The sequence below is a fragment of the Cotesia typhae genome, unplaced genomic scaffold (assembly GCF_013202065.1).
Source record: "Cotesia typhae breed Kobodo isofemale line unplaced genomic scaffold, CoteBio_Ctyphae contig_65, whole genome shotgun sequence".
NCBI classification, from domain to species: Eukaryota; Metazoa; Arthropoda; class Insecta; order Hymenoptera; family Braconidae; genus Cotesia; species Cotesia typhae.
In genome coordinates, this window is record NW_027423762.1 from 2,404,663 (window position 1) to 2,429,245 (window position 24,583).

The following is a 24,583-nucleotide window of genomic DNA, read 5'->3' on the forward strand; positions in this document are numbered from 1 at the left end:
TACACATAAATTTGATATTGACAAAAGCCATGTTTAACTTATAAATTCGTACCCGACAATAACACTCAGTGTGGCATCTAGAAAAATATAACATAAAAAGATCGGTTTATGTGAAAAAATTTATCATAATTCATAAAATACAAATTTACATGGGAAAGAAATAGTACTAAGAAGGGGAACGGGTGGTAGTTTCATGAGTTTATACTGCGTGAGAACGACCCTTACGCTTGACAGGTGTTACCCTGGAGAGCTTGAAAGCTTTCTCGTATAAATGTTTGTTTGGACCCAGAATTTTTTCTTCTGTATACTTATTGCCGTATAAAAAACTTTTCAGTCAAGATGACGGATATGTTTACTTCGAAGTATTGGAAAATACAAATTCAAATCTGTCTTGTTAACTAATTAGTTTATCTAAATTTTAAAGTTTAAGATATTGTTTTTAGTGTGGATTTAAAAAATTGAAATTTTGTATGATCAAATGTCGATGTTAAATCGATGAAAAATGAATTGTAGGTTGTTTTTATACATCAGATCGATTATAAGTATATCAAACTTTTATATATGGTCATATATGAACATAAAAAATGATATTAAATTTTGTAATTAACTGTATTTAAGTGAAACTTTTGTCTGACATTGAACGAAATTTATTTTAACATACACAAGTAGGTTGTATTACACATTGCCGGAAAATAGTCCAATTGCACTCTTAACTTTGATAAAATAACTAAAAATGGTCAAAATGTCAATGTTATGAACGTCAAATTAAAGGTAATTTCATGACATTTTACATGAATTTATTAAAAATTAGCTATCTTTTTTCTATCAAACGTTATACATAAATAAAGTCACCGAAAACATAATTTTTACTATTTTGACGTTTTGGAAAAGCTACTATTTCTAAATTAATCGAAGGATTTCACTCATTTAAAGGTGCATGCCTTCATGCCACAATTATGCAAACTAATTATGCAAGGAATTTATATACTAAATTATATTAGGATCTGATGAGAATTCTCCACAGAATAATATTCAGAAGTTGGTTGTACGATATATTGTCTGAAAGTGGTTCAATAGAACTCTTAACTTTGATAAAATAACTAAAAATGGTCAAAATTTCAATGTTATTTACGTCATATTAAAATTAATTTCATGAGCTTTTATATAAATTTATCAAAAATTAGCCATCTATTTTCAATCGAAAGTTACACCTCATAGACGCTCTTTACAGGGGATCACAGTCAAATCTAAACGGTATTACTTTTTGGCTTGTTTTTTGTATAAACTCTTCAGCTCTGGTGAACCTAGCTTCCTCAGAAGCTTATTTGTTGAAGAGTCATCAGATATTCGACGTTCCGAGAGAGTGGCTGCCAGAAATAATAACATCACATTTAAAATTCCCAATTTTTCAACTAGTTCTTATGAACATTCATTCGTAATTTCGTCAATTCGTCTTTGGCGTGAATTGCTACCTGATGTCATCAATGCACTTAGTATCGACACCTTCGAGACAAAGGCTTATAGATTTTTCCATGACCTTGAGCTTAAGGAGAGCCTGATACCTGGTACTACGGAGGAAATTTAAAGTTGCTAAAATTGGTGTATTGTACAGTGGTCCAAATACCAAATCTCAACTTTGTTCTGGCAGTTATTTTTATTTTAAATTTTTTGCGGACTCATACGTCATTTCTTTTTCATTATTAGTCAATAGCTGATTATTTTTTCTCAAATTTTGTTTACACTGTTATATTAATCTTATTTTTAATTTAATATTGTTTAATATGTCTATGAGACCTGTTTATACTCTTACATGTACTTTATATTACTCTTTTTTGTATTCTTGTAATTTAGCTGTTGCCTTGGCATTTAAATCAAATAAATAAATATAACGACGAAATTCCGAGTAACTTCCGACATGAGGACCAATGCAAAAGATTGATTTTTTTCAAATCTACCTAAAAAATAGCTTAATGGTAACATGAATCAATTATGATTATTATTATTGTTGTTATTATTATCAGGCCATATACATTTTTTTCACGGAAAATTAATAATCTAATCGAATTTTGTAATTTTTTTAAGTAAACACGTGAGTATGCGATTGCGAGATTAGTCAAACATATATATTAAAAATTAAAAGTTTGTGATTAGATTAGATTTGTTATTATTTTCTTATGTAATTTAAATGATAATGATCAGTGATACAATTTTTTTGAGGTATGACTGATTAATTGTCAGAATGACATTTCGCTGTATTGGATCAATTGATAGTAATGTTTTCAATGATGTAACGACTAAAGATAAACAGACAATAAGATTTATAACCTGTGGCCTGGTAGTATTCGAGCATTTTATCAAGAATCTTCAAGATGTTAAAGTTATTTACTTTGTTAGCGCTCTCGACATTCACGGCCGGTAAGTCTTTTAATTTAATTAATTTTTATTGGAAATTAAATTATAGTGTTCTCCGCCCTTTACAAAGATTTTGTTACCCAAGTGACTCGTCGCAACATTAAATTATTTGAACGGCTGCAAACTATCGGTAATCGATAAATAAAAATATGATTTATCTATAAATAACAAGATTTTCTTTATTGTTTATAATTACTTTAAGCAGAGTAATGCATACTTTAATGAATTAATCTTGAAAAAACACCCGCTAGTTTTGAACTAATTTATTTTTAAACTTGGATTAATAATAATAATTGGCATCTTTTATTGTATGTTATCTTACCACTTGATATAAATATTATTTAAAGCACTGCTATTTCTGAATCGTTCATATTTGCTTAATTTAATATCTATTTGTCAATTTTACTGTTACATTTATATTGAAAATATTTAAAGAGTGACTTTTTTGTAAGAACTGATAAAAATGTACAAAAAAAAATATTGAAATTAAAAATATTGGAAATATTTAAAAATTAAATGTAATGTTTTACCTCCATTTTTGTAGATTAATATTTTATTATGATACTGAAATTTGCAGAGGTTAAACAATTTTTTTATGAATTACATTAAAACTAAAAATGAATATTTTAAAAACTACACGAAAAATTCTAAAAATTGTCAGATGTTTGCTAACTTTATTTCCATATTTCGTCGGAGTTTTTTTTTGCTTGTGGATTTTTTTCAATAAATACCTTCGCTTGTAAATATAATTATATGAATATGAATCAAAGTAACTGAAATTCAGTTTATTAATTTATTATTTATTAGTTCACGTTGTACAGTTTTTAACCATTTTACATAAATTACTTTACTTATTTACTTCATGACTAGGGCACAGTTTTACATTTAGTATTATCTATAACATAACTATATATATTTTATCTTATATAATATTTATTGCACTGCATCTGTTTACTCGTCTCTTTTTCCTGCTTTCTCAATTGCTGCGATCAGACTGCACACTTCACGTACTGGGGGCCCTCTTAAAAGTTCTTTGATTAAGAAATCCAGATCTGCCTCATATTTGTTTTCTGTCAAAGACTGGATTACTTGCATTGTTTTTTCACTGCATAAGTTTCTGGCTTCTCTGCATGTTAACATCTTTGTATCCTTTTTTAAAGCAACGGTCAACGCTGCCGCATCTTAGTCTGGACCACACTTCTTTCGTCCAGCTTTCACCAGTTTTGTCTTTCCAGTAGTCCTCGCAGCCTTCTGAGGTTTTTATGAACTTGTATAGTGGGCAGTAAGTTGACTTAAACACCATTTCTCTGATCTTCTTCTCTTCCAGGACTTGTAGTACTCCAAAACCTACTTCTAGTCTTTGCTGCACCTCGTCTGGGTCATATCGTCTCCAGATGAGCTCTAATACATCTTCACATTCCATCAACTCTAGCGTATGTACGACTGCTTTACCCCACTTGGACGGCTTACCATTCATTATATTCCTCACTTCTTCTCTAAGACATAGCTTAGGCCACCTGCTATCCTCCATCCTCAGTATGTCTACTAAGTATCTGCTGGCTCTCTTTCTTGTCATGAACAGGCTGCTCTCTACTCCAGCTTCCAATCTCCAGATATACTCTGGCGTGTTTTTGGCTACACCAAGCGCCATTTTGTGTGCTCTTGCATACAACCTATTGTAGTCTTCATTGAAGGCCCAACCCCACACTTCTACACCATATAGTGCTCCTGAATTCGCCAGTGAGTTATCCAGGTGGAGCCTCTCCTTTAGTGTTGCTCTTCCTGCTCTTTTGATGAGTCCCCACGTCGCATTCATCGCTTGCTGCGTCTTGCTCACTAGCCATTTAGTGTGCTTCTTGAAGGAGCCTGAGGCTGTACACCAGTATCCTAGATATTTGAATTCTGAGACCACTTCCAGTTTTTCTCCCTTGAAGCTCCATTCTTGTTCCTCTACCTCTCTGCAGCCAGCTTTTACTATCATGATCTTTGTTTTTGAGGCATTAACTACCAGGTCGTTACCATCCGTGTATTTTTCTAGCTCTTTTAGCATTTGTTTCAACCCTTTAGCTGTTTCTGCGACTAGGCACATGTCATCAGCGTACTTGATTACGTAGTATTTCTTACTGCCCATCACCGCACCACCAATACCTTTTGTACTCCAAATTTCATCTACGTCGTCAGTAAATATATTAAAAAGGATTGCACTCAGTGCACAGCCTTGTCGCACCCCTTCGTACGATTCAAAGATCTCAGTGTCTATTTGGTTCACGGTTCTGCTGTATATTGTCTTAATCATCTCAAATATCCTTCCGTTAATGCCAATTTTGTTCAGTTTACTGAAGAGTTTTTCTCTGCTTACACTGTCGAAGGCGCACTTGTAATCTACAAAGCAGTAGAAAAGTTTGCCTCCTGGTTGTCTCAGTTTATTTTGTACCAGCGCATTAATCACAAAGATGTGGTCTCTGGTGCCTCTTTTGTTACGGTATCCGGCTTGACTCTCTTTCAGTAGTTTATTCTTTTCTATCCATCTGTTCATTCGTCTGGCCATCATGTTGGTCAAGATTTTATATCCTGCAGTTAGTAGTGATATTCCCCGATAATTGGTTGGCATGTCAGGGTCACCAGCCTTGAAGATCGGCACTATTATTGCTGTATCCCATCTTTCAGGGAGTTTATAGTTTTTCCAGATGGTGTTCAGTAAATTAAGTAGTTCATCCATTCTTTCTGCAGGAATTGCTTTTAGGAACTCTATTGTTATTCCATCCTCGCCAGCTGCTTTTCCATTCTTCATTTTGCTGAGTGCTTCATGTAGCTCTATTTTCGTGAACTCAGCATCAAGATCTTCATCTCTTATTATCCCAGCAGGTACATTATTTTCTTCTATATTGTTTTTTCTTTGCTCATACTTATCTGGCGTTGAGTTTTTGCTGTTTAGTATTTTCTCAAAATGTGTTTTCCACTGCTTCGCGCTGATATTTTCACTAGGAGTACTTTTTTTGTTTCCGCGGAAGTAGTTGACTTTGTTCCACCATTGGGACATGGCTCGTGTTTTATCCAGATCTTTCCATAGGGCTTCCTTCCATTTTCTCTCTTTGTCCTTGCAAGTTTCTTTTAATTTCTTTCGGCTGTTTTTCAACAGTTGTTTGTTTTCTTCGCATTTATTTTTCAGGAATTTTTTGAGATTCACCCATGTTTGTTTTTTAGCTGTTCTGCGTGCTTCATTGTACCAAGGATCTGTGCTTCGAGTCTTAGTCTTCTTTCTTTTCCTGTACATGCCACAGTTTCGCGCAGCGTTTATCAATAACGCCTTTAGCTGTGGCCAGTCAACAGGGTTTTCTCCTAAGTCCAACCACACCCATTCTTCTTTTATGAGCTCTGTATACTCTTCTTGTTTATCTGCGCACCACTTTAGTTTTTCTTTGCTTAATTCACTACGTTCTTTTGTCTGATCTTGGTCCTGGCTATTCAGTAGTTCTTCTTTTAGAGTCATTGTTACTGGTAAACGATCTGACTCTGGTCTAGCCTGGATTTACAGACTGCTTACTTTATTTAGTGCATCTGGTCCAAGGCATATTACTAGATCGAGTACTGATGCACACACCTCATCTTTACCTCCTACGAAAGTGACTTCACCAGTTGAATCTCCATTGACTCGTCCGTTTGCGATGTACAGTCCCCATTCTTCACATATCTTCAGCAGCTTCCTACCTTCAGTATTAATAGTTTTGTCCTGCGATCTTCTTATCTCGCCAACATGCTCTTCCCACTCACTGTCGATGTATCTAGTTTCCTCACCGACTCTCGCATTGATGTCTCCTATCACATATGCAGCTTTGCCAGATTTCACAGCTTCGAAAAGCTGCTCTTCAAGATCTCTGCGTGCTACGTTAAGTCCAACATTATTGTATATAGTTATTATTTTATACTTATCAGACATGGCCAGCAGTCCTAGCTTCCACTCTTTGATGCTCCAGTTTTTGGACATACTGTTCCTTATGCCGAGAAAATGTCCACCGCTTGCTCTGCCTCTGGTATTCTTTCGCTTCACTGCAGCCTTGCACCACCAGTGATACTTATTATTTAGCGATCTTACCACCTTATGTTGCGCTTTCTTGGTTACCCACGTCTCCTGTAAAATAATTATGTCAGCAAGTTCTAGAAAGTTATCTGCATACTTAGCGTTTTTGATTCCTGCAATATTCCATAGTATAATTTTAATTTCTTGTTTACTGCTCTTCATGGTTCCGAAATGGTTGCTGCATTAAGTCGCCATTTAGGTCTTCCCATCTCCACCAGGCGTCTTTTGCCCACATTCTCATGTAGTTGGTTTTTGCTGCTCTCCCTTGCGAGATCTCTTTGTCCACTTCTTGTCTAATCCATGCTTGCACATGGGCTTCTCTTCTGGTGTAGTCATCATTTATCCATAGGTTAGACCCTTTTAACTTGCTTTTCTGCGCCATTATGACTTTCTTTGGATTAATTGACTCTAGCGTTGCTATCAGTAACTTCTGGTCTGTCACTACCTTTTTTACTTTTGTACTGATGCCAAACTCTGTCTTTAGCCAGTTGGACATGTTGTTGGTGTCCATCCAGTCAGTATTAAAATCTCCTGTGATGACAATGTTATTTCTTCTCCTACGTCTTTCGTCCACCTCTCTCTTGAGCTCTCCAAATCTCATGGCGCCTGGTTTTTCTATCGTAGCCTCAGGTTTACGTTTCCTGCTTCCATCATCGTTGATCTTTTGGTTGTCTTTTTTGTTTTCAATATTGCCTTGTTGGTGTTTTCTTCCTCTACTCTGCGACGCTTGTTCCTGGCTAGGATTTATTCTTGCTTTTTTGTTTTTTGTCAGGTGGTTGATTGGAGGTTTTTCACGCAAGTGGTCGAGGCTTTGAAGGAACCTTTCGGTATTCTCCTGTGTTGTTTTCTTACGCGTTATGGGGCTTAACTTTGCTTCATTATTCTTCTCTTTTAGCTTGCTCATTTATACCTTCAGTTTATTTATTTCTTGCATCATTGCCTTGAGCTGTTCTTCTGTACTTCGTTTTAGCTCCTCCTGCTCCTTCTGCAATGTTTCTAGCTACCTCTCCTTCTTCGTACATTTTATGCGTCTGCCTGCGCTGTGACACCTTCTTCTCACCGGAATAATTGTCCTGTCCAGGGAATCATTGCTTATGATCTTGATGTTTTGCGATCCTTCTCTTTTTGATGTACTGCTAACTCTGCTAAAGTTACTCCGTTTATTTGGTATGGGTGTTGATACATATGAACGCTCATTGCACTCTGTGAAATTATTCAGACTGTCCTCCAAAAAATTTGGAAGACTACCGTCTAGACTATCCACTTCTAGAGTCTCAATCTCATTACTCCTCCATGGTTGCGGAGGTTTTTTGAGGAATTTATTAATTTTTTGCGTGTTACCTGCTCTTATATCTTTTTCTGCTTTGGATTTTCTTCCTCTTTTTTTCAGGGTCACTTGACTTTCACATGTGTTGTCACTTACTTCTTGGCTGTTGTGATTTGAATTTACCGCCTTCACGACACCCATTGCGCCTGCGCTGCTTATTTCTATTGTTACTCTGCTATTTGTAGGTTATCTTTCTCACCAGTGTAACTTGATGCAAGATTAAAAATATAATTTTACCTGCATTTATTGCATTTATTTTCCTAAAATACCAATTTTATTTCTAGTTCCTTTTCAGGATTTACGCACTTGGTTTTACTGCTCTATAAGCAATCTATATATATATAAATCAATTGCTGTACGTTAGTTTCGCTAAAACTCAAAAACGGCTGGACCGATTTTCAAAATTTTTTTTTTGTTTTGTTCGTTATAGTTCAGGGATGGTTTAGAAAAAAAAATTTTGGAATTGAAAAAAATTTCAGCTTAAAAAATAAAAAATTGTTAATTTTGTATCGAAATCGCTATTGTTACGCTTGAGCCTCAAGGTTGCAAGAGTATACAAAATTGTCCAATATGCAGGAAGATACGTACAAGTATACTTTGGGTATCTTTATATATATATATATATATATATATATATATATATATATATATATATATATATATATATAAAAGCCATATATAATAGCTAAATTTGTCATTAAAGACAAATTTTTGGGAAATGGGGGAAATAAAGGATAAAGGGGGAAGGGGAGGACCTTTACTCAGTAGAAATTTTCGGTAACTGAAAAAGTAATTCGGACAGCCCAGACCGGGAATCGAACCCGGATCGTTTGGTTACGCGCCAAAGGCTCTATAATTTGTTATACATTTATTATATAAATAAAACACATAAAACATATTAAAATGACCAACAAGTTTCATTTAATAACTTAATACCAACTTAACCGTCTACAATACGACCAGTGTTAATTGTTGACAAAAATAAATTAGAGTTTACAGGTTAAAAATCACAAATCAAAATTTGTAAAAAAAAAAATTTTTGTAGGTGATACGAAGTTCACCGGGTCAGCTAGTGTTTTATTAAAATAATAGCATGAAACACTCTGTCACGATGTGCGCCAATTGCCAACCTAGATTACCTGAAATTCAGTTTATTAATTAATACTAGTTTTATCAAATATTAAATAAATTCATTCAGACGAGGACAATTAATATTACTCAATTTACTTCATTTATTCTCCATTTTCATTGACGCTAGTTGAATTTCAGGTTATTGTTTATGCTATTATTTACAAATCCTGTTTGAATATTGATCAATAAACTAAACTATTAGATGATCTTACGCCCTAGAAATTTATTTTACAATCAAAGTTTTACTAATCCAAATTTGCTCTCTACGGTGAATTAATTAATATTCACATTAATATCGATATTTGCCGAATTTAGACAGAGCTTCCTTTATTTTAATACATAATTTACTTAAGATCATTGATATTGATATTATGAGTGCATAAGAGTGATAGTGCTTTTATGTTTAAAAAAAAAAATTGTTAAAAATTAGGGATTTCGTACAAAATAAATAATGTCTAATTTAATTCACAAATTTTTACTAGAAAATTATTCTTGATTCGAGTAAATTTTATTTAATTCAAAAATCCACAAAAGGTTATTTTTATCGTGAACAAAAAAATAATTCAACTCATGAAAAGATGAAAATAAAGCCATATTTTATTATAGTCAGATAATTTCGACCTACTTTATCATACATAAATAGTTCGCACTATAGTTCAAAAATTTTTATTACTTAAGATAAAAAATCAAATTATTGTTTCAAACTTAACGTTATTATTAATCTTAAATACAAAATATTTTAAATATAACTTAATTATTTACGTAAGGATGCTAAACTAATAGATTTTTTCTTACTACATTTTATAAATATTCAATTTTGTTTTTGTTGTAAAAATCACCATTTTTCATCAATATTTTATAAAAAATGTCAATTAATAATAATTAACTAAAAAGTTCATTGATAGTTTCCTTCCCATTATAAATATTTCTCTCCAAAGCTTCATTATTTCTGAGTACCTTATTTGACATAATTTTTTTTCAGCTTTGCATCTAGTATCTCTGGATGAAGAAGCAAGCAGCCGAGCAGTAGGTGGCACGATAGCATCAGCAAGTGCTCCCTGGCAAGTCAGTATCCACTATCTCACCAAGCTCCAATGTGGCGGCAGCATCATTTCAAAAGACTGGGTGATCACTGCAGCCCACTGTATCTCTCCGACATCTCCAGTATCTTCCTATCTAATTCGCGCTGGAAGCATCAGTCACAGTTCTGGAGGATCGATCCACACTGTCGACAGAATAGTGACGCACGAGTTCTTCACCACCAATAAATACGGATTCCACAATAATGACATCGCTCTGATCTACGTTGCTGAGCAGATAATACTGGACACATCCAGGCAGGTGATTTCTCTTTACAACACCGATGAAGCCGTTTCGACCACTTCCAAGGCTCAAGTCACCGGTTGGGGAGACATTGTCCTTGCCACCGATGCCCTGCAGAGCATCAGCACTTACATAATCACGAAAGCGACTTGCAACACAACTTATTCAAAGTACGGGGGAATTTATGATAATCAGAGCTGTTTCGGAGAATCTTCCGGCAGTTCAGCGGCTTGTAGAACCGACGCCGGTGGTGCTGTTGTACTTTCAAGAAGACTTGCCGGAGTTATTTCCTGGTCTGAAGGATGTAGACGACCAAGTTTCCCCAGTGTTTTCACTGAAGTTAGTCATTATAGACTTTGGATTAAGCGTTATGCTGGTGTATGATTTTTTAGATTTATTTTATGACTTGATAAGATTAATTATTTTTTGTCTAATAATTGTTCAAAAGCCCATTTTTCATTCAGTTGATCATGATAAATAAATAAATAAGTTCACTTTTTGGTAACAGGATTTTTCATTTTACGAACCAAATGGTAGCAGGCGTCTTGATTATCCGACAAAATATCTCTGACAAATTATCCCCAGACAGAATATCTCCAAGAAAATATCCCTAAGACTAAATATACAAAATTCATAATAAAAAGACACAACACGGTAACAAGCTTATGTGTTGGTAATTAAATTATTTAACATATTTTGTCCGGGATATTTAGTTGGAGGATCAAGAATCATGGAACTGACAAAATATCCCAGCCAAAATATTCCCAAGTCGAAAAAATATTCCCAGTAAAAATATCATCAAGCCAAATATCTTCGGACATAATATGTAGAATATTATGTAGTGTGTTTAATGTATTTTCTTAAAACAAAGCTTATAATTAGATGACGGCAATGATGATAATGATTTTGATAATAATGATAATTGAAAAATGATGACGATAATGATAAGAATTATGATTATAATGATGATGACTTCCAAGTACATATTAAGTGATCTAAGACTCAAACTTTATTATACTGAAATCAACATACACTTAAAGATTCTTTATTTTTATTTTAAAATTATTTAAAAACGTTCTGTAAGAGGAATTTTTTTTTCAAATTTTCTGTATAACAATTTGTGTTAAAAAATTCTAAAGTGTCAAATATTTGATAATTCAAACAAAATAATTAATGAATCACAAATTCAAACCGAAAAAAAAAATCGGATAGTTTATTATTAATCGATCTGTTTTATTATTGTCCAAACTACTGGATCAAAAAAAAAAAATAATAAAAAGGCCGAGAAACTAAAACCTTAATTTTCATTGTTATTCACGGCATTTATATTTAAACAAATGCTTGAGATACTTTGTTGACACTATAGTGCCCGAATGTAATTCGAATCTCACCGAAAGTACCTATACTGCAGATTCAGTACAACGCACGGGGGTACACTTTACATGACTCTTCGCTTAGTTTAAAGTCCCTGGAGTTTTAAAAGCTCGCTTAGCCCACACTTTCTTCGACCCACTTTTTCCACGGTTTTTTAATCTACCTCCGGATAGTTCTCAACATTTCTCACCAAACTAAAAAAACTACCCGCTGAGTTAAAACTATCGTATTGAAATTTACATAAATAAAAAATAAGTTTTTAGTAAAAAATTCTTAATTATAAATATTACATACATACTTTTTATTAATATTAGTTGTAAAAAATCGTCGTGGATTAACTTAATTATCTAAGTCATTATCGTAATACTAATAATTGCAATTAGATTCTTTATTGCAATATTAGATCCATATTAATGGATTTTTCAGTATCAAAATGACATTAAATTTTCATTTTTTAGTGATGACTGTCACAAAATTAAATTTGAAGACTGTTAAAGGAGCGCTAACAGCAAAACAGAAAACTGAAAAATAAACCGCGTTATGTATTACACCCCCAATGTATTTCCCTGTCTTCGCAGGCTTGTAGGATAAGTATCCTAAGCAGAAAAGCTTCTGAGACAAATGATCTTTGTTTAACCCTGACAAGGTTTTAAGGTCCGCTGACAGTCACTTTTAATCATTCATTTTTTAAAATTAAATTTGCTTTTTATTGTATTTGTATATTTTTAGTTTCGACCCTTATCTTCTGAACAAAACAGCTTAAGTCCGATGCGCTTATTAAATAATGCATTTGTATAAAAAATTATTAAATGAAGTAAATAATCGGCATGAAAAATCAACTAATGTATTTAATATTTTTTAATAATAACCAAATGCGTTTATTCACCGATAAAAAAGCAACTTAAAATATTTTATCTCTGTAGTATCTTTTGAAAGCCTTGTACTTTATTAAGTTTTTTTGTTTTTACTGTTATTGTTTTTTTTTTTTTTTTAAGAAGGAATAATGGACGAAGCGCCGGTATTGGATAAAAAAAAATTTGAAAAGTTATCGTATTATTGTGTAATAATGCCTCATGGGCATGTTAATCCTCGTTATGCGGCGGTGTTGTATGAAAAGAGGTGGAAAGAGGCGATGGTAGAGTTAAGGTTTACGTCCAAACTTCTCGCGGATGTATTATATATAAATAGATATATATGGAGAATAAAACTTTTTTATAACCTTTACCTTTTATTATTACGATATTTTTTTATATATTTTTATCCCGGATCATGTTTGTACTACGCGCATCGATAATAGAAGGATTTAAAAGATTTGTTCGGTGTGTTTAATAAATTTTTCAAGGATTATGTTTTTCTGCATTAAAGTTTAAAATTCCTCGTGAAAAAATTTTTATATCCATCCATATGTATGAGAATAAAAAATATTGATGAAACTAAAAACTGGGGAGGGGGCAGGCATTAATTCATAAAAAAAAGCAAATGTAATCGTTTTAAAAAAAGAATATAGTTTTATAACAAGGTCTATATTTTATAAATAAAACAATGAACATTGTTTCTCAATAAACATTCAATTATTGGTCATAAAATTATTATACGAATATATTAATATAAGTGTGTGTGTGTTGTAAACATGGAATATTAAAATTAAACAATAAATAATTTTGTCAAAAAAATTAAATTTAACTAGCATAAATTACAAAATTTTTTTGTCTAATTTTTCAGATTTTTCTCAAAGATTATATACTTTTCATTCATTTAAAAACTATTCGATAATTATTTGTCTAAAATTACATACTTATCATCAATGAAACAGTTTTTACATATTTTTATATACACAGAAAAAAAAATTAACTTGATTCAAGAAAAAAATTCTTGAATCAAAAATATAATTTTGAAGAGGGTAATTGTCTTGAATCAAAACAAAAAATTTTTGAATTAAGTAAAATTTCCTCAAATCAAGAAAAATTTTCTTAAATCAAGAATTTTGAACTCTTCAAAAATATATACTTGATTCAAGAACATTTTTTTTCTGTGTACGTAATATCAATTCAATTTAATCAAAATAATATATTAATATAAAATATTTTCTAGAATAAACAAAATTAAGATCTTTGAAAGAATCATATTTAAGGTTATATGTAAGCACAAAAGTGACAGCGTCGGCTGACCAAAGTGCATAATAGTTATTATGCACTTTGGTCAGTAAGAAAAATAATTTTTTTGGTTCATGAATTTTTCTCTTAAAACGTTGACTTTTTTTTTTTAGTGTATCTCCTTCCCCGGTTAAAATAATTATATTTGGGCTTATGAAGACGTATCAAATATAATTGGTACACACAAAAAACAAATTTTTTGGGCCAAGAAAATTTTAAGGAAAACAAAAGTTATTTTGGAGCAAGAAGAAATTTTTTTGGCTCAAAAAACTTTGACTTCGTTCAAGAAATTTTCAATCTTCCTTAATATTTTCTTGTGCCAAGAAAATTTACACTCCAGTCAAGGATTTTTTTTTCAGTGTGTAGATAATCAGGACATATAAAAAATTAAATATGTCTATATTTAATTTTTGATATGACGATGTCAAAAATTTTTGCACAAATCATCAATATTAATCAAGATTTATTTAATTTGGTTTATATTCTTAAATATTGAATAAAAATTTGTATTGTGAAATAAAATAAATTAAAGCGTCATAAAAGATGACAATAGCCGATAAGAATGAAGAAGAATTTCATTGGCGGTGATGAATGGTGACCATTCATGAACATGAATTTATGAACATGACCGCCGGGATTGCGGTGATTTTTCGTTTTCCGCGTAAATTTATTCTCGTTAGATAGCGGAACCACACACCCTACTCAATGGCTCTGGAGCCATCGCAAGCGTTGTTGTTACCTGGCACGTATTATACGTATATATGACCCTTGTTGGCGATTCAACCGCCAGCTGGGAATACCCGCTGCACGAAGAGACCAAGATATCCCCGATGCACTTAATGAGGTCAGGGCTCTACTACTCACATGCATTGACTAATAGACTTTTCGTGCTTACTAATGGACGCTATTGTTTAAAACTTTACCGATTATTCTATTAATAACCGCTCCGGTGGTCGTTACATTTAAATTCAGAAGAAATCTCTCTCGATGTATTTTAATTCTGTTTTTTTGCGCAATTAACTGTTTTGCTTATTCAATTGTTCAGTTATAAACTAGAACCAAAGCCATTTTTCATTCTTTTGACTAATTATTGTTACACTGAAAGAAATTTTCTTTAAAAATTACTGTTAAATTCACGGCAATCGTGGAACGAATGGTACAACCTAATCATTTGTCGGTAAATGAGATAAAAAGTGATTTTTCAATTTAAGAATTTTTCTTCTTAAATCAAGTTGATGAATATTTCCAAAATGATTTTCTTGCTTTAAAAACTTTTCTCTTAAGCCGGATTAATTTTTTTAGTGTATCTCTGACAAACATATGAAACATTGAATTAAAATACTTGATTTAATAGATAAAAAAAAAAAAAAAAATCACCTATTTCATCACATAAATATGCGATAGACAAAAAAAATTTTTTTTCTTTTAATTACATAAATTATTTGGGGAGATTATCATACCGAAATTCATAAACACGATGTTCAAAGTCCGCAATTAACGCGTTGATGGAAAGGTTATAATTTTCCGATGATCATGTTGAACATGGTCTTTTAGCACATAATAATCTGTGTTTAAACGAACAGTGGTTAAATCAATTCAGCTATTAAATTCTTCGGTAATATAACTACAGCGACATTCAATTAAACCATGAAAGCTTGTAGTTCAAGCCTATTTTTATCATATACATATAATACATCCATTTGTCGAAACAATAGAATGCTATGCGATTAATTAGTGCCTAGAAAGGGTTGATGTTAATATTAATGGTGAAAGTTTACAGCCAGAGTATTTTATCTGCAATACAACCGCTTATCGATTGAAAAAAAAAATGTTGTTTAAATTTATACAAAAAAAAAAAAATTTATATATATAATCAGTTGTTAAAATCATTTTTTGATCAATCTTTCTTGAAAAATTATATTTTTTTCCTAATTTGTAATTTTTCAGAACAATTTGTATTATTTTTCTTTAATTACTAATTTTTCCAAATTATTATTATTTTTTTTTTTCAATTACTAAATTTTTTAATTCTTTACGTCTGTAAGCAATTAAAAATATCTTTTTCTAATTGCTAATCTTAAAAAAAAATTGGTATTATTTTTATTTTATTATTAATTTTTTTGGAAAATCAAATAATAATAATATGAAAAAATTTTTTTATCAATGCTGATTTTGTCAGAAAATTCTTATTATTTTATTTTGTATGTCGCATGAATTCCAAACAAAAATTCCAAATAGATTGATGAAAAATTTCTAAATATCGTAGAATGCTCTCAATATTTTAAATTAGAAGATTACAAGAAATAGTAAATATTTGACTAATTTTACTTTTATTCCATATCCGTCAAATATAAGGATAAAATAATTAAAAACATGAATTGTTTGCCTACAGATATATACCTTCATTGAATGAATACTTTTGATAAAACAATTTATCGTAGGATATGAATTGTAAAAACAATTTAAACCGAGTATAATAGCTTAAAATTTTGAAGAGTTATAACCGCTTATACAACAACCTCGATATCTGAGGTATTAAAATTTTTTTCGTTAGATAAAAATGAAACTATTGGAGTAAAAATTGAAAAAGAGCGATTATACGATTTATCGTCGCTGTGGTTTAGTACCACCGCTTGGAAAAGTATAAGAGAGAGTTGGCAATAGGTAAATTTAACCAGCAGAAAACTATTAACCGAGTGATCTCTTTTATTTCTTATTCAGTGCTCACTGATCATCCTTTGATTTAACTCGGGGAATTTAAAGCCACAGATTAAAGCTTTCACTTAAAACCTCAGATGGTTCACCTCACTGGCACTCTTACGATTAAAACGCTTTAGATTTTACCCCGTTTTCTCTCTAATAAATTCTAATCACATCTAATCCCTCTTCGGATAAGTTTTAATTAAATCATCATTGACAAAAGTATGAAGATAATTATCAAGACTGCTGACTATTTTCATCTTTCACTTTTATCGTCAAACTTTGTAAATAATTTCAAATTCAACTTCAAAGTACAAACTTTTGTTAATTACATTTTAAATTAATGAATACCATCTTTTTATGGATTTTAATTCAGTAATTGTGGATTGAAATTTAATTTTGTATTAGATAAAAAATTATTTGGTACTTTTAAAATTTAATTTAAAAAAATTTTTTTTCGCCCTTATTTTGAGAATTATTTTACAAAAATTTTATCATCGCATAAATGGCATGACTTTAGTAAAATATTTTTAGATTTTAGATAAAAATCTTCAAAATTATTTTTAAAAGTAACTCAAAGTCAAAAAAAAATTTTTTTTGACTTCTCGATTTGAAAAATAATAATTTTCAAAAATACTAAATTATTAATTTCGGTTTAAAATTTGTCAGAAAATTTTTTAATAAAAATTTGTAATGTTTGTACTTTTACAAAAATTGAAAAAATCGTAAAAATAAATGAAACTAAGTACTGATAAAAATAATAGTAATATGAATAAAAATAATTATGAATTATTAATGAGCCAAAGGACAAAACAATAAATAAGCATTACAGTAGAGTAATAAAATAAATAGAACGTGAAAAAAGTACAATAATATTAAATAAACCCATTAAAAAAAAGGATTAATTGTTAAAATGAAAATGAAATAGACGTGGTTAATTGCTCGAGAAAATTCAACCCATACTTTTCGCCGAGCGTCTGCGGGTTTTGATAATTTATTTCAGTGTCACGGAATTAAGCAAAAAAGCTTCTACTCTTTTATTATATATTACATAGTATAAAATATATAATATATAAGCACCGGACCTACTTATGCTCTCGGATGGTTATACATGCAGGAAAATAAAAGAGTCATCGAGAATTAAATATATTTTTCACCCAGAATTACATGCTAGTTCTAAATTCTCTTATGCATGAACGACAAAAGGTTTAAAAGTTTGATAGATTCAAATATGCATGCTCTAAGGATAAATTTTAATTAACATAATCAGTGGAGTAAATAATTTACGATGCATCGAGTAAATTTATTTATTTAAATCTAAATTTTTTCTCCTGTAAGTTTTTCGATTTATAAGCGAAATATTTTTTTAAATGTACACAAAAAAAAAAAAATTAATAATAATGTATCTATAAAAAATTTATAAACTTTGAAATTATTTTTTTTATACGGACACACGCGTAGTGCAAGACATCCGATATAATGTGCAAATAATATTAATTAAAATCAAAAAAATCTCAGTCCGCGGATTTCACTTAAGTTAAATTTTTTTATATTTAAAATTTTATTTATCACTTTCCTTTATTAAATTTTTTCAGTTGCGTTGTGTATGAAAAATTAAAAGTTTACAAGATAAATTTTCCTTTGGCACGTATTCCGAGGAGTGTAGTCGTGATGTGCCTCCGGCATTGCTTCGTTGTATTGCTTTGTTACTCTGGTTATTATTATTATTATTATTATTATTATTATTATTATTATTATTATTATTATTATTATTATTATTATTATTATTATTATTATTATTATTATTATTATTATTATTATTATTATTATTACTTTTATTTATTTATTTCTTTTTTCAAGGGCGAGCTCGCCCGGTGATGTCGGGAGGAAAATGAAATTTGGAAAACCCGTTCTGAGCAAAGCGGGACGTAGGGTATCTACATGTGTGTGTACATGTGAGTGAGCGAGTTGAAAAGAAGAACCTAGGCTTGACCAGACCAGAGGAAGAGGGCAGCGTTTATTTCATTGGTGGCACGGATTCAGAATCCCAATGGGCATGTGTGGGTCATCGTTTTGTCTTGACTTTTACTGAGTAATTTAATAGAGGTTTTCGCAGTTGTTGCTTAGCTTTCATGTCTCAATCTTTGAGGAAATTCGGGTATTCCTCTTATATTACTATGTTATTTATTTAATTAATTTATTACATCTGAGATTCAGAATTTTTTAATAAACGCTTGATTATTTAATAATTTTATTAAGCTCGAAAAAATATTGCCTTGAGTCGGAAAATTATCTACTAAGGTTATGCTTTTTTATACAGCAAAAGTTTTTTTTTTTATTATTGCTAAAAGATTCAAATTTTTTCAATCATTATATTTAAAAATTGATGAACAATTTTTGGTTAAAAAAAAAAATTAAAAGATGGTTTTTCCTTCCGATTGACTTCAATTGGCAAGACAATCCTAAAATTATGATTTATAATGCATTACGACACATAATCTAGTCAAATATGACCATATCAGGCTATTATAAGAGTAAATAACAATTTATAATAAGTTTTCAATTCTTTACTTTGTTCAGAAATATGTAGGTCAATTCACATCTTTCATTAATACTAATTGGTCTAGCATTCAATAAAACTGAAAACTTCAATAAAATCAAGAAATTATTTTTATTCAATACTTTCTGAAAATTAACTCTCTTGTATTGAGACGATTTAACGACTATGCGCCTTCTGTTGGATATTTTCAACACTACTTTGAATCAAAAAATTATGTATGGCTATATATGATTGTTTCAAGCTTAGTATGGGTATATTAAGTTATATTAGGACATAAAAAGCTATATTAAGTCAGATACGGCTTGATATGTCTACATTAGAAATTACACATGGACATATCAGACCATAACAGACATTATTTTATGGGCCATAACTTTCAACGAGTGTTGTAAATTTTATTCTCACCACAAAAAAAAATTAACTTGATTTAAAAAATTTTGAACCAAAAAAATTATATTGAAGAGATTCAATATTATGAATGAAGGCGATAATTTCTTGAATTAAATAAAATTTACTTAAACCAAGAAAAATTTCTCAGTTCAAAATTTTTCTATTTAAGTCATAAGACAATGAAACTGTTTAAATTACTTTTTTTGATTCAACAATTTTTTTCGTGAATTAATTTTTTTTTTTTTTTTTTTTTTTCCAGTGTAGATCCCTCATCAATAATTTTCTTAGCTACTGTAAGCCTGACTGACGGGTCGCAACGTTCAAAAGATCATAATGCAATGATCCTTAACAACTAACAGAATTGAACTAGCGGTACTTTAGATTGAAAATGAAACTAACAATCATAAACAAATCTTATTAATAAGAGGATATAAAGGTAGAAGTAGTTAAAGCTGAGATAGCACTCAGACTGTGCTTGCAGGTATGATGGCGGTGTTTGAAAACGGCATTATAAGAAGAAGCTGTTTGTGTTCGTATGTGAGATGTGAGCGTCGGTTCGAGTGCCGTTCAACGGAATGAACCGGCTCTACACCACTATGCTGGATAAAATATTTTATGAGGTCACTTTCCTCTGTTGTCGTCATTCTGGTGCTTTCATGCAACTCCGTCTTTCGCCTCTCGGCCTGGTTTTCCTCCTTTTTCTTGACGTACTCCTTGCTGCTGCTGCTCTTGTTGTTGTCGTTGTTGTGATTTTACAACTAGAGTACGTTCGTTGCGGTCGGGCTGCCAACAATCTTTGTATCCCACAGTACCTTAAGTTGTTTTTCACGTTTCTTCGTTCACACTTTCTGGCCCTATACTACATCTTCCAGCGCTACTTCCTCATATATTTCACATGAGTTTCTTCATACATATATACATGCATACATATGTGTTCACATATGTCTATGTAGAATGTCACCATAAAAAGGAAAAAGTAATACAGAAAGTAGGATCGACGGCAAGGAAAATTTATACGGTGGCTTCGGTGTTAGTCCAATGCAACTCTACCTGCAGTTTTTCTTCTTAACATTTCCGGAATACTTTGAATTATTCACGAAATTCTCAAGTATCAAGCTAGTCAACAGCTTAATATTTTATTTTTAAGTATTAAGTCTTCTTACTCTTTTGTTTACTTATCAATTAAATATTTTGAGTCTAAGTAAAATTTCTTTGGATGCGATTTGGAGTAACTCAGATTTTTTTTTCCGCGGATATAATGCTCAGTAGTATATAGTCTGTTAAAAGCAAAAATTAACTTGAACCAAGAAAATAATTTTGAAGAATTTTATCGTCTTTGATTTGAATTAAAAAATACTTACACTGGTAACTTTTTAATTTGAGTAAATTTAATTTGATTCTAGATAATAAAAATTTTTTTAATTATTTTTTTGGTTCAAGAATTTTTTTCTTGATTCATATTAATTTTTTTTCGATGTATGGACCGTACTTCTAGAATTTCACGCCTACTAATGTTTTCAAATGGATAAAATTCAATGTAAAAAAAAGTAAGTCGTAAAATTTTCTAAATTATGATTTTTAAATAGTTAGATTATTTTATTTTTGTAAACTTTGAGATAAAAATAAGAGTGAAAAAAAATTTTACATTATTTTGATACTTGAATTTGAATTTACTAATTGTTAATTTGAATCGATTTTCAAAATCGATCGATTAATTATTTCTACTGACGATAAAATATAATACTTTAAAAATAAAAAAAAACTTTGCGTATTTCAAAATATTTTTCAAAATAATTCCATACTTAACAAAAGTATCCTAGTAAAATAAAAATGAGAGCAAAACATCCAGCACTTTTCCGTATTGTTCCAAACTGTTAGTCATCTCTCTTTCAGTTAATACTCTGATATTATTGAATTTTATTGAAATTTTATGGAGTATTATGAGTTCGCGAGTTTCGATTACTCGGAATAGTAAATATGTAATACGATATTTAGTTTCGACAAATATCAACTTGATAATTCTCTCTAGATTAATACAAACAATTTTGTAATGCTTGTAGGAAGCGAATAATACCATATGATATCTACGAAATTTGTTAAATATGTTCTATAATTTAGCTGTTAGCACAGAGCATTCATCCGCGTTTTGAGGTGTGTAAAAGTTAGTGTAGATCTGACAGAATTTTTAGTAACAATAATAGTTCGAATTTTAATCAGAGCTTTAGTTTTCAGATAGTTTATCATGATATTAAATGTCGGTGAAAATTCACCCATGAATTAATATGAGTATTTAGTAACTGTTACCTTGATGCGCTTAGCGAAAGTAATAATAACTAATAAATGAAGCCAGTTTCTGAAATAACTAGCAAGAGTAAGTACTAGAAAATTGCAATCAGTATGTAAATGCCAAGAATTACGGATTGTTAATTTAAATACTTTGGCTTAATGATTTTTCGATGTATGTAATCACAATATACAAAGTATGGGTATTTTTGAAATAAATTTTAAACAATTTTTTTGTCATTGCAGGGTCAACAATTTTATAGAAAGTGTCACGGAACAAATTTATAGAACCAAAAAACGATTCAAAATTTTTCCTTATTCTCTTAATTATTTAGATAATAAATTATTTGTCACTGAAAAAATATCACACCGTAAAAAGACACATATTTAGGTTACGACGTTAATGATGATATCAAGTCTAACGATAGGAATCTATTTTAATACAAATATATATCCATCACAGAATTCTAATTATTTTCTGCTAAAGTTAAAATTTTACTCATTATTATAATTATATACATTGAATTTAAAAAAAAAACAAAATAATTTTTTCTTTTAAAAGAAAACTTTTTCACGAACTTTTGATTCAACTTCAACGTAAACTCACTTGAGTTCAAATAACTTTGGTCGTAAGTCAGTCGTAAGTTTTTACTTCATCTTTCAAAGCGGCAGTTTTTAAAAAAAAATATTTGAATTATTTTTTCACTTCACTTTTATTCATCGTCACTTTTGATTGTGAAGTATAATAATTGCTGAACTATATACAAGAAAAAAATTTTTTATTCGTAATTTTACTCGGTCATGAACGCATACTGCATAATATATACACATACACATGTATATGCAAAGTACATACTTGGAAATTCGAATAAAACTTGTAACTTTTTATTGGTTGAACTTTAGCATCCAGTCGCGTCAAGAAAATTCAAGACAATTTAAACTTTTCTGCTACATACGATAATCTAAACAACTTGAGAACATTTTTTTTTATGAGATTGAAATGTTGACAGTATTGTCAAAGAAAAAAATTGAATAAAACTTATTTATGTTATATATATTTATAACATAAAAAAGACCGGCCTTATCTCTACTCTAACTCTTACAATTTTTAACAAATCTTCATCAAACTTCGCTTCCATATTCCACGGATAATGACCGAAGTTAAGTTCAAGGACGAGCTAAATCGGTCGGTTATTTTAAAAATACGAGCTGATTCCAAATTTCGAAAAACTTATTTTTTTTTTGGCTCTTCTTGCAATAACTTTTAAATGTGATAACTTTTCATATTCTGTAAATTACATTTTAAAGCTTATTTAATAGCCTTTAATTTCCATGCTTATTTATTGCTCTAAATCAATTAGATCAAGAATAATAGCAGATTAAAAATTTTAAAAATCGCGAAAAAATCCAACTATTTTTGGAATGACAGCAAATTAAAAGTTTTTTTTTATCTTTACTTTTTTCATTTTACGATTGCGATATTTTCTTTAATATGAAAAAAATTGAAATGTCCTTAAATATATACATTATAAATGAAGAAAACATTAATCATGTTCTGTACATACTAAATGAAGATTTCAGTTGATCACAATTAGAAACTTTCAGTAAACCCATTAATCCGATGAAAAAACAAACTAGAGAGAGAGAGCAAACTAATTTAACTCATTCATTATAAAATTTTATCGAGACAACAGTCAGTTAATTAAGCACGTGTCTGTTTAACAGGATGTCCAGACTCTCAAATTAATTAGTTTAACGATAACTAACTACAATATTAAACTTACTTTGCTTGATAGATTAATCGTTGTATAATTAAAAGTATTTCAAATAAACAAACATTGGCGTGCTAAAAAATTGTCATTTTTGTTATGCAACTAATTAACATTGAAATTAATTATTTATTATTTGCATTTGAAGTTCTAGATTTCAAAATGACCGAGAACATGTTTACATAAACGCAATGAGATATTGATTAATTCCTTTCAATACTTCATCTAATATTCGTTATTATTAATATTATTATTATTATTATGGATGTGTTTAGCAATGAAAATTGGCAAAACGTGTATGCGCCATTAGACCAATAATTTTATTCACGCTGATGTAACCGTGTTTATGTAATCAACTTATCGTACAAATGAGCTGAAATTCATCGAACGTGACCTGTATAATTTCAGAGCAGTTAACTGTTAAATCAATGGATGTTGCTTGATTTATGTGTGTATTACGTCAATTTACCAAATAATTTTCGTGAAAAATTTTTTTATTTCCATATCAGAAAACTTGATGGTCATATCGGGCCGTATATGAATATATACATGTCTGGTAATGCGCGTTTTGATCCTACGAAAAAAAAATCTCCGATTTATCGATTATCAACACATTGCACAGAAAGAAAGAAATTCTTTCGTAAATTTTCAAGCGTAAATTTTCTTAAATCGAGAAAATCTTAAGAAAGATTGAAAATTTTTTGAACGAAGTTAAATTTTCTTAAGCCAAGAAAATTTTTTCTTGCTCCGAAATAACTTCGGTCTTCCTTACAATTTTCTTGGTTCAAGAAATTTTTTTTTTCTGTGTGGAAAGAAGGAAGAAAGGCTCTTACAGTGACGAGTTTATATTTAGTACAAACTAATATTTCAGTCAAGATCTGATATAAATTTTATGGAGGTTGGCTGCATTAGGTTTCCTTGAGCTTTTAATAACTAAAAAAAAACAGCTAAACCTCAAGTTTTAAGTTATAAAAAGAAAAATCATTGTTTATATCTCCTAAGAATAATTGACGGGCACATTTTTAAAAAAATGATTTTTTTTATTTTCATGTAGCTTGATACAGGCATATATGATGATAAAAA

The 24,583-nt window shown here is 30.3% G+C and overlaps 3 protein-coding genes across 4 annotated transcripts in view; 1 reads left to right on the top strand and 2 right to left on the bottom strand.

The window, feature by feature from the left end:
- The window catches only part of LOC141532589 (neurotrimin), a 358,743-nt gene that overhangs the window by 69,271 nt on the left and 264,889 nt on the right, over positions 1-24,583 (bottom strand). The gene's annotated exons all lie outside the window — the stretch shown is intronic.
- LOC141532592 (trypsin-1-like) lies at positions 2,277-10,776 on the top strand. The gene is made up of 2 exons (XM_074251010.1): positions 2,277-2,415; positions 9,931-10,776. The coding sequence occupies exons 1-2, from the start codon at positions 2,370-2,372 to the stop codon at positions 10,653-10,655; spliced, it is 771 nt and encodes a 256-aa protein (XP_074107111.1). The 5' UTR covers positions 2,277-2,369; the 3' UTR covers positions 10,656-10,776.
- On the bottom strand, positions 3,218-6,017 carry LOC141532587 (uncharacterized). Its single transcript, XM_074251002.1, has one exon. It carries the CDS (start codon positions 5,900-5,902, stop codon positions 3,515-3,517), a length of 2,388 nt encoding a protein of 795 aa, XP_074107103.1. The 5' UTR covers positions 5,903-6,017; the 3' UTR covers positions 3,218-3,514.

Excerpts from the sequence above, each read along its gene's own strand:
- LOC141532592 (XM_074251010.1), top strand. The coding sequence starts at position 2,370 with ATGTTAAAGTTATTTACTTTGTTAGCGCTCTCGACATTCACGGCCG. Across the intron at positions 2,416-9,930 it reads GCTCTCGACATTCACGGCCG|CTTTGCATCTAGTATCTCTG; the intron begins GTAAGTCTTTTA and ends ATTTTTTTTCAG.
- LOC141532587 (XM_074251002.1), bottom strand. The coding sequence starts at position 5,902 with ATGACTCTAAAAGAAGAACTACTGAATAGCCAGGACCAAGATCAGACA.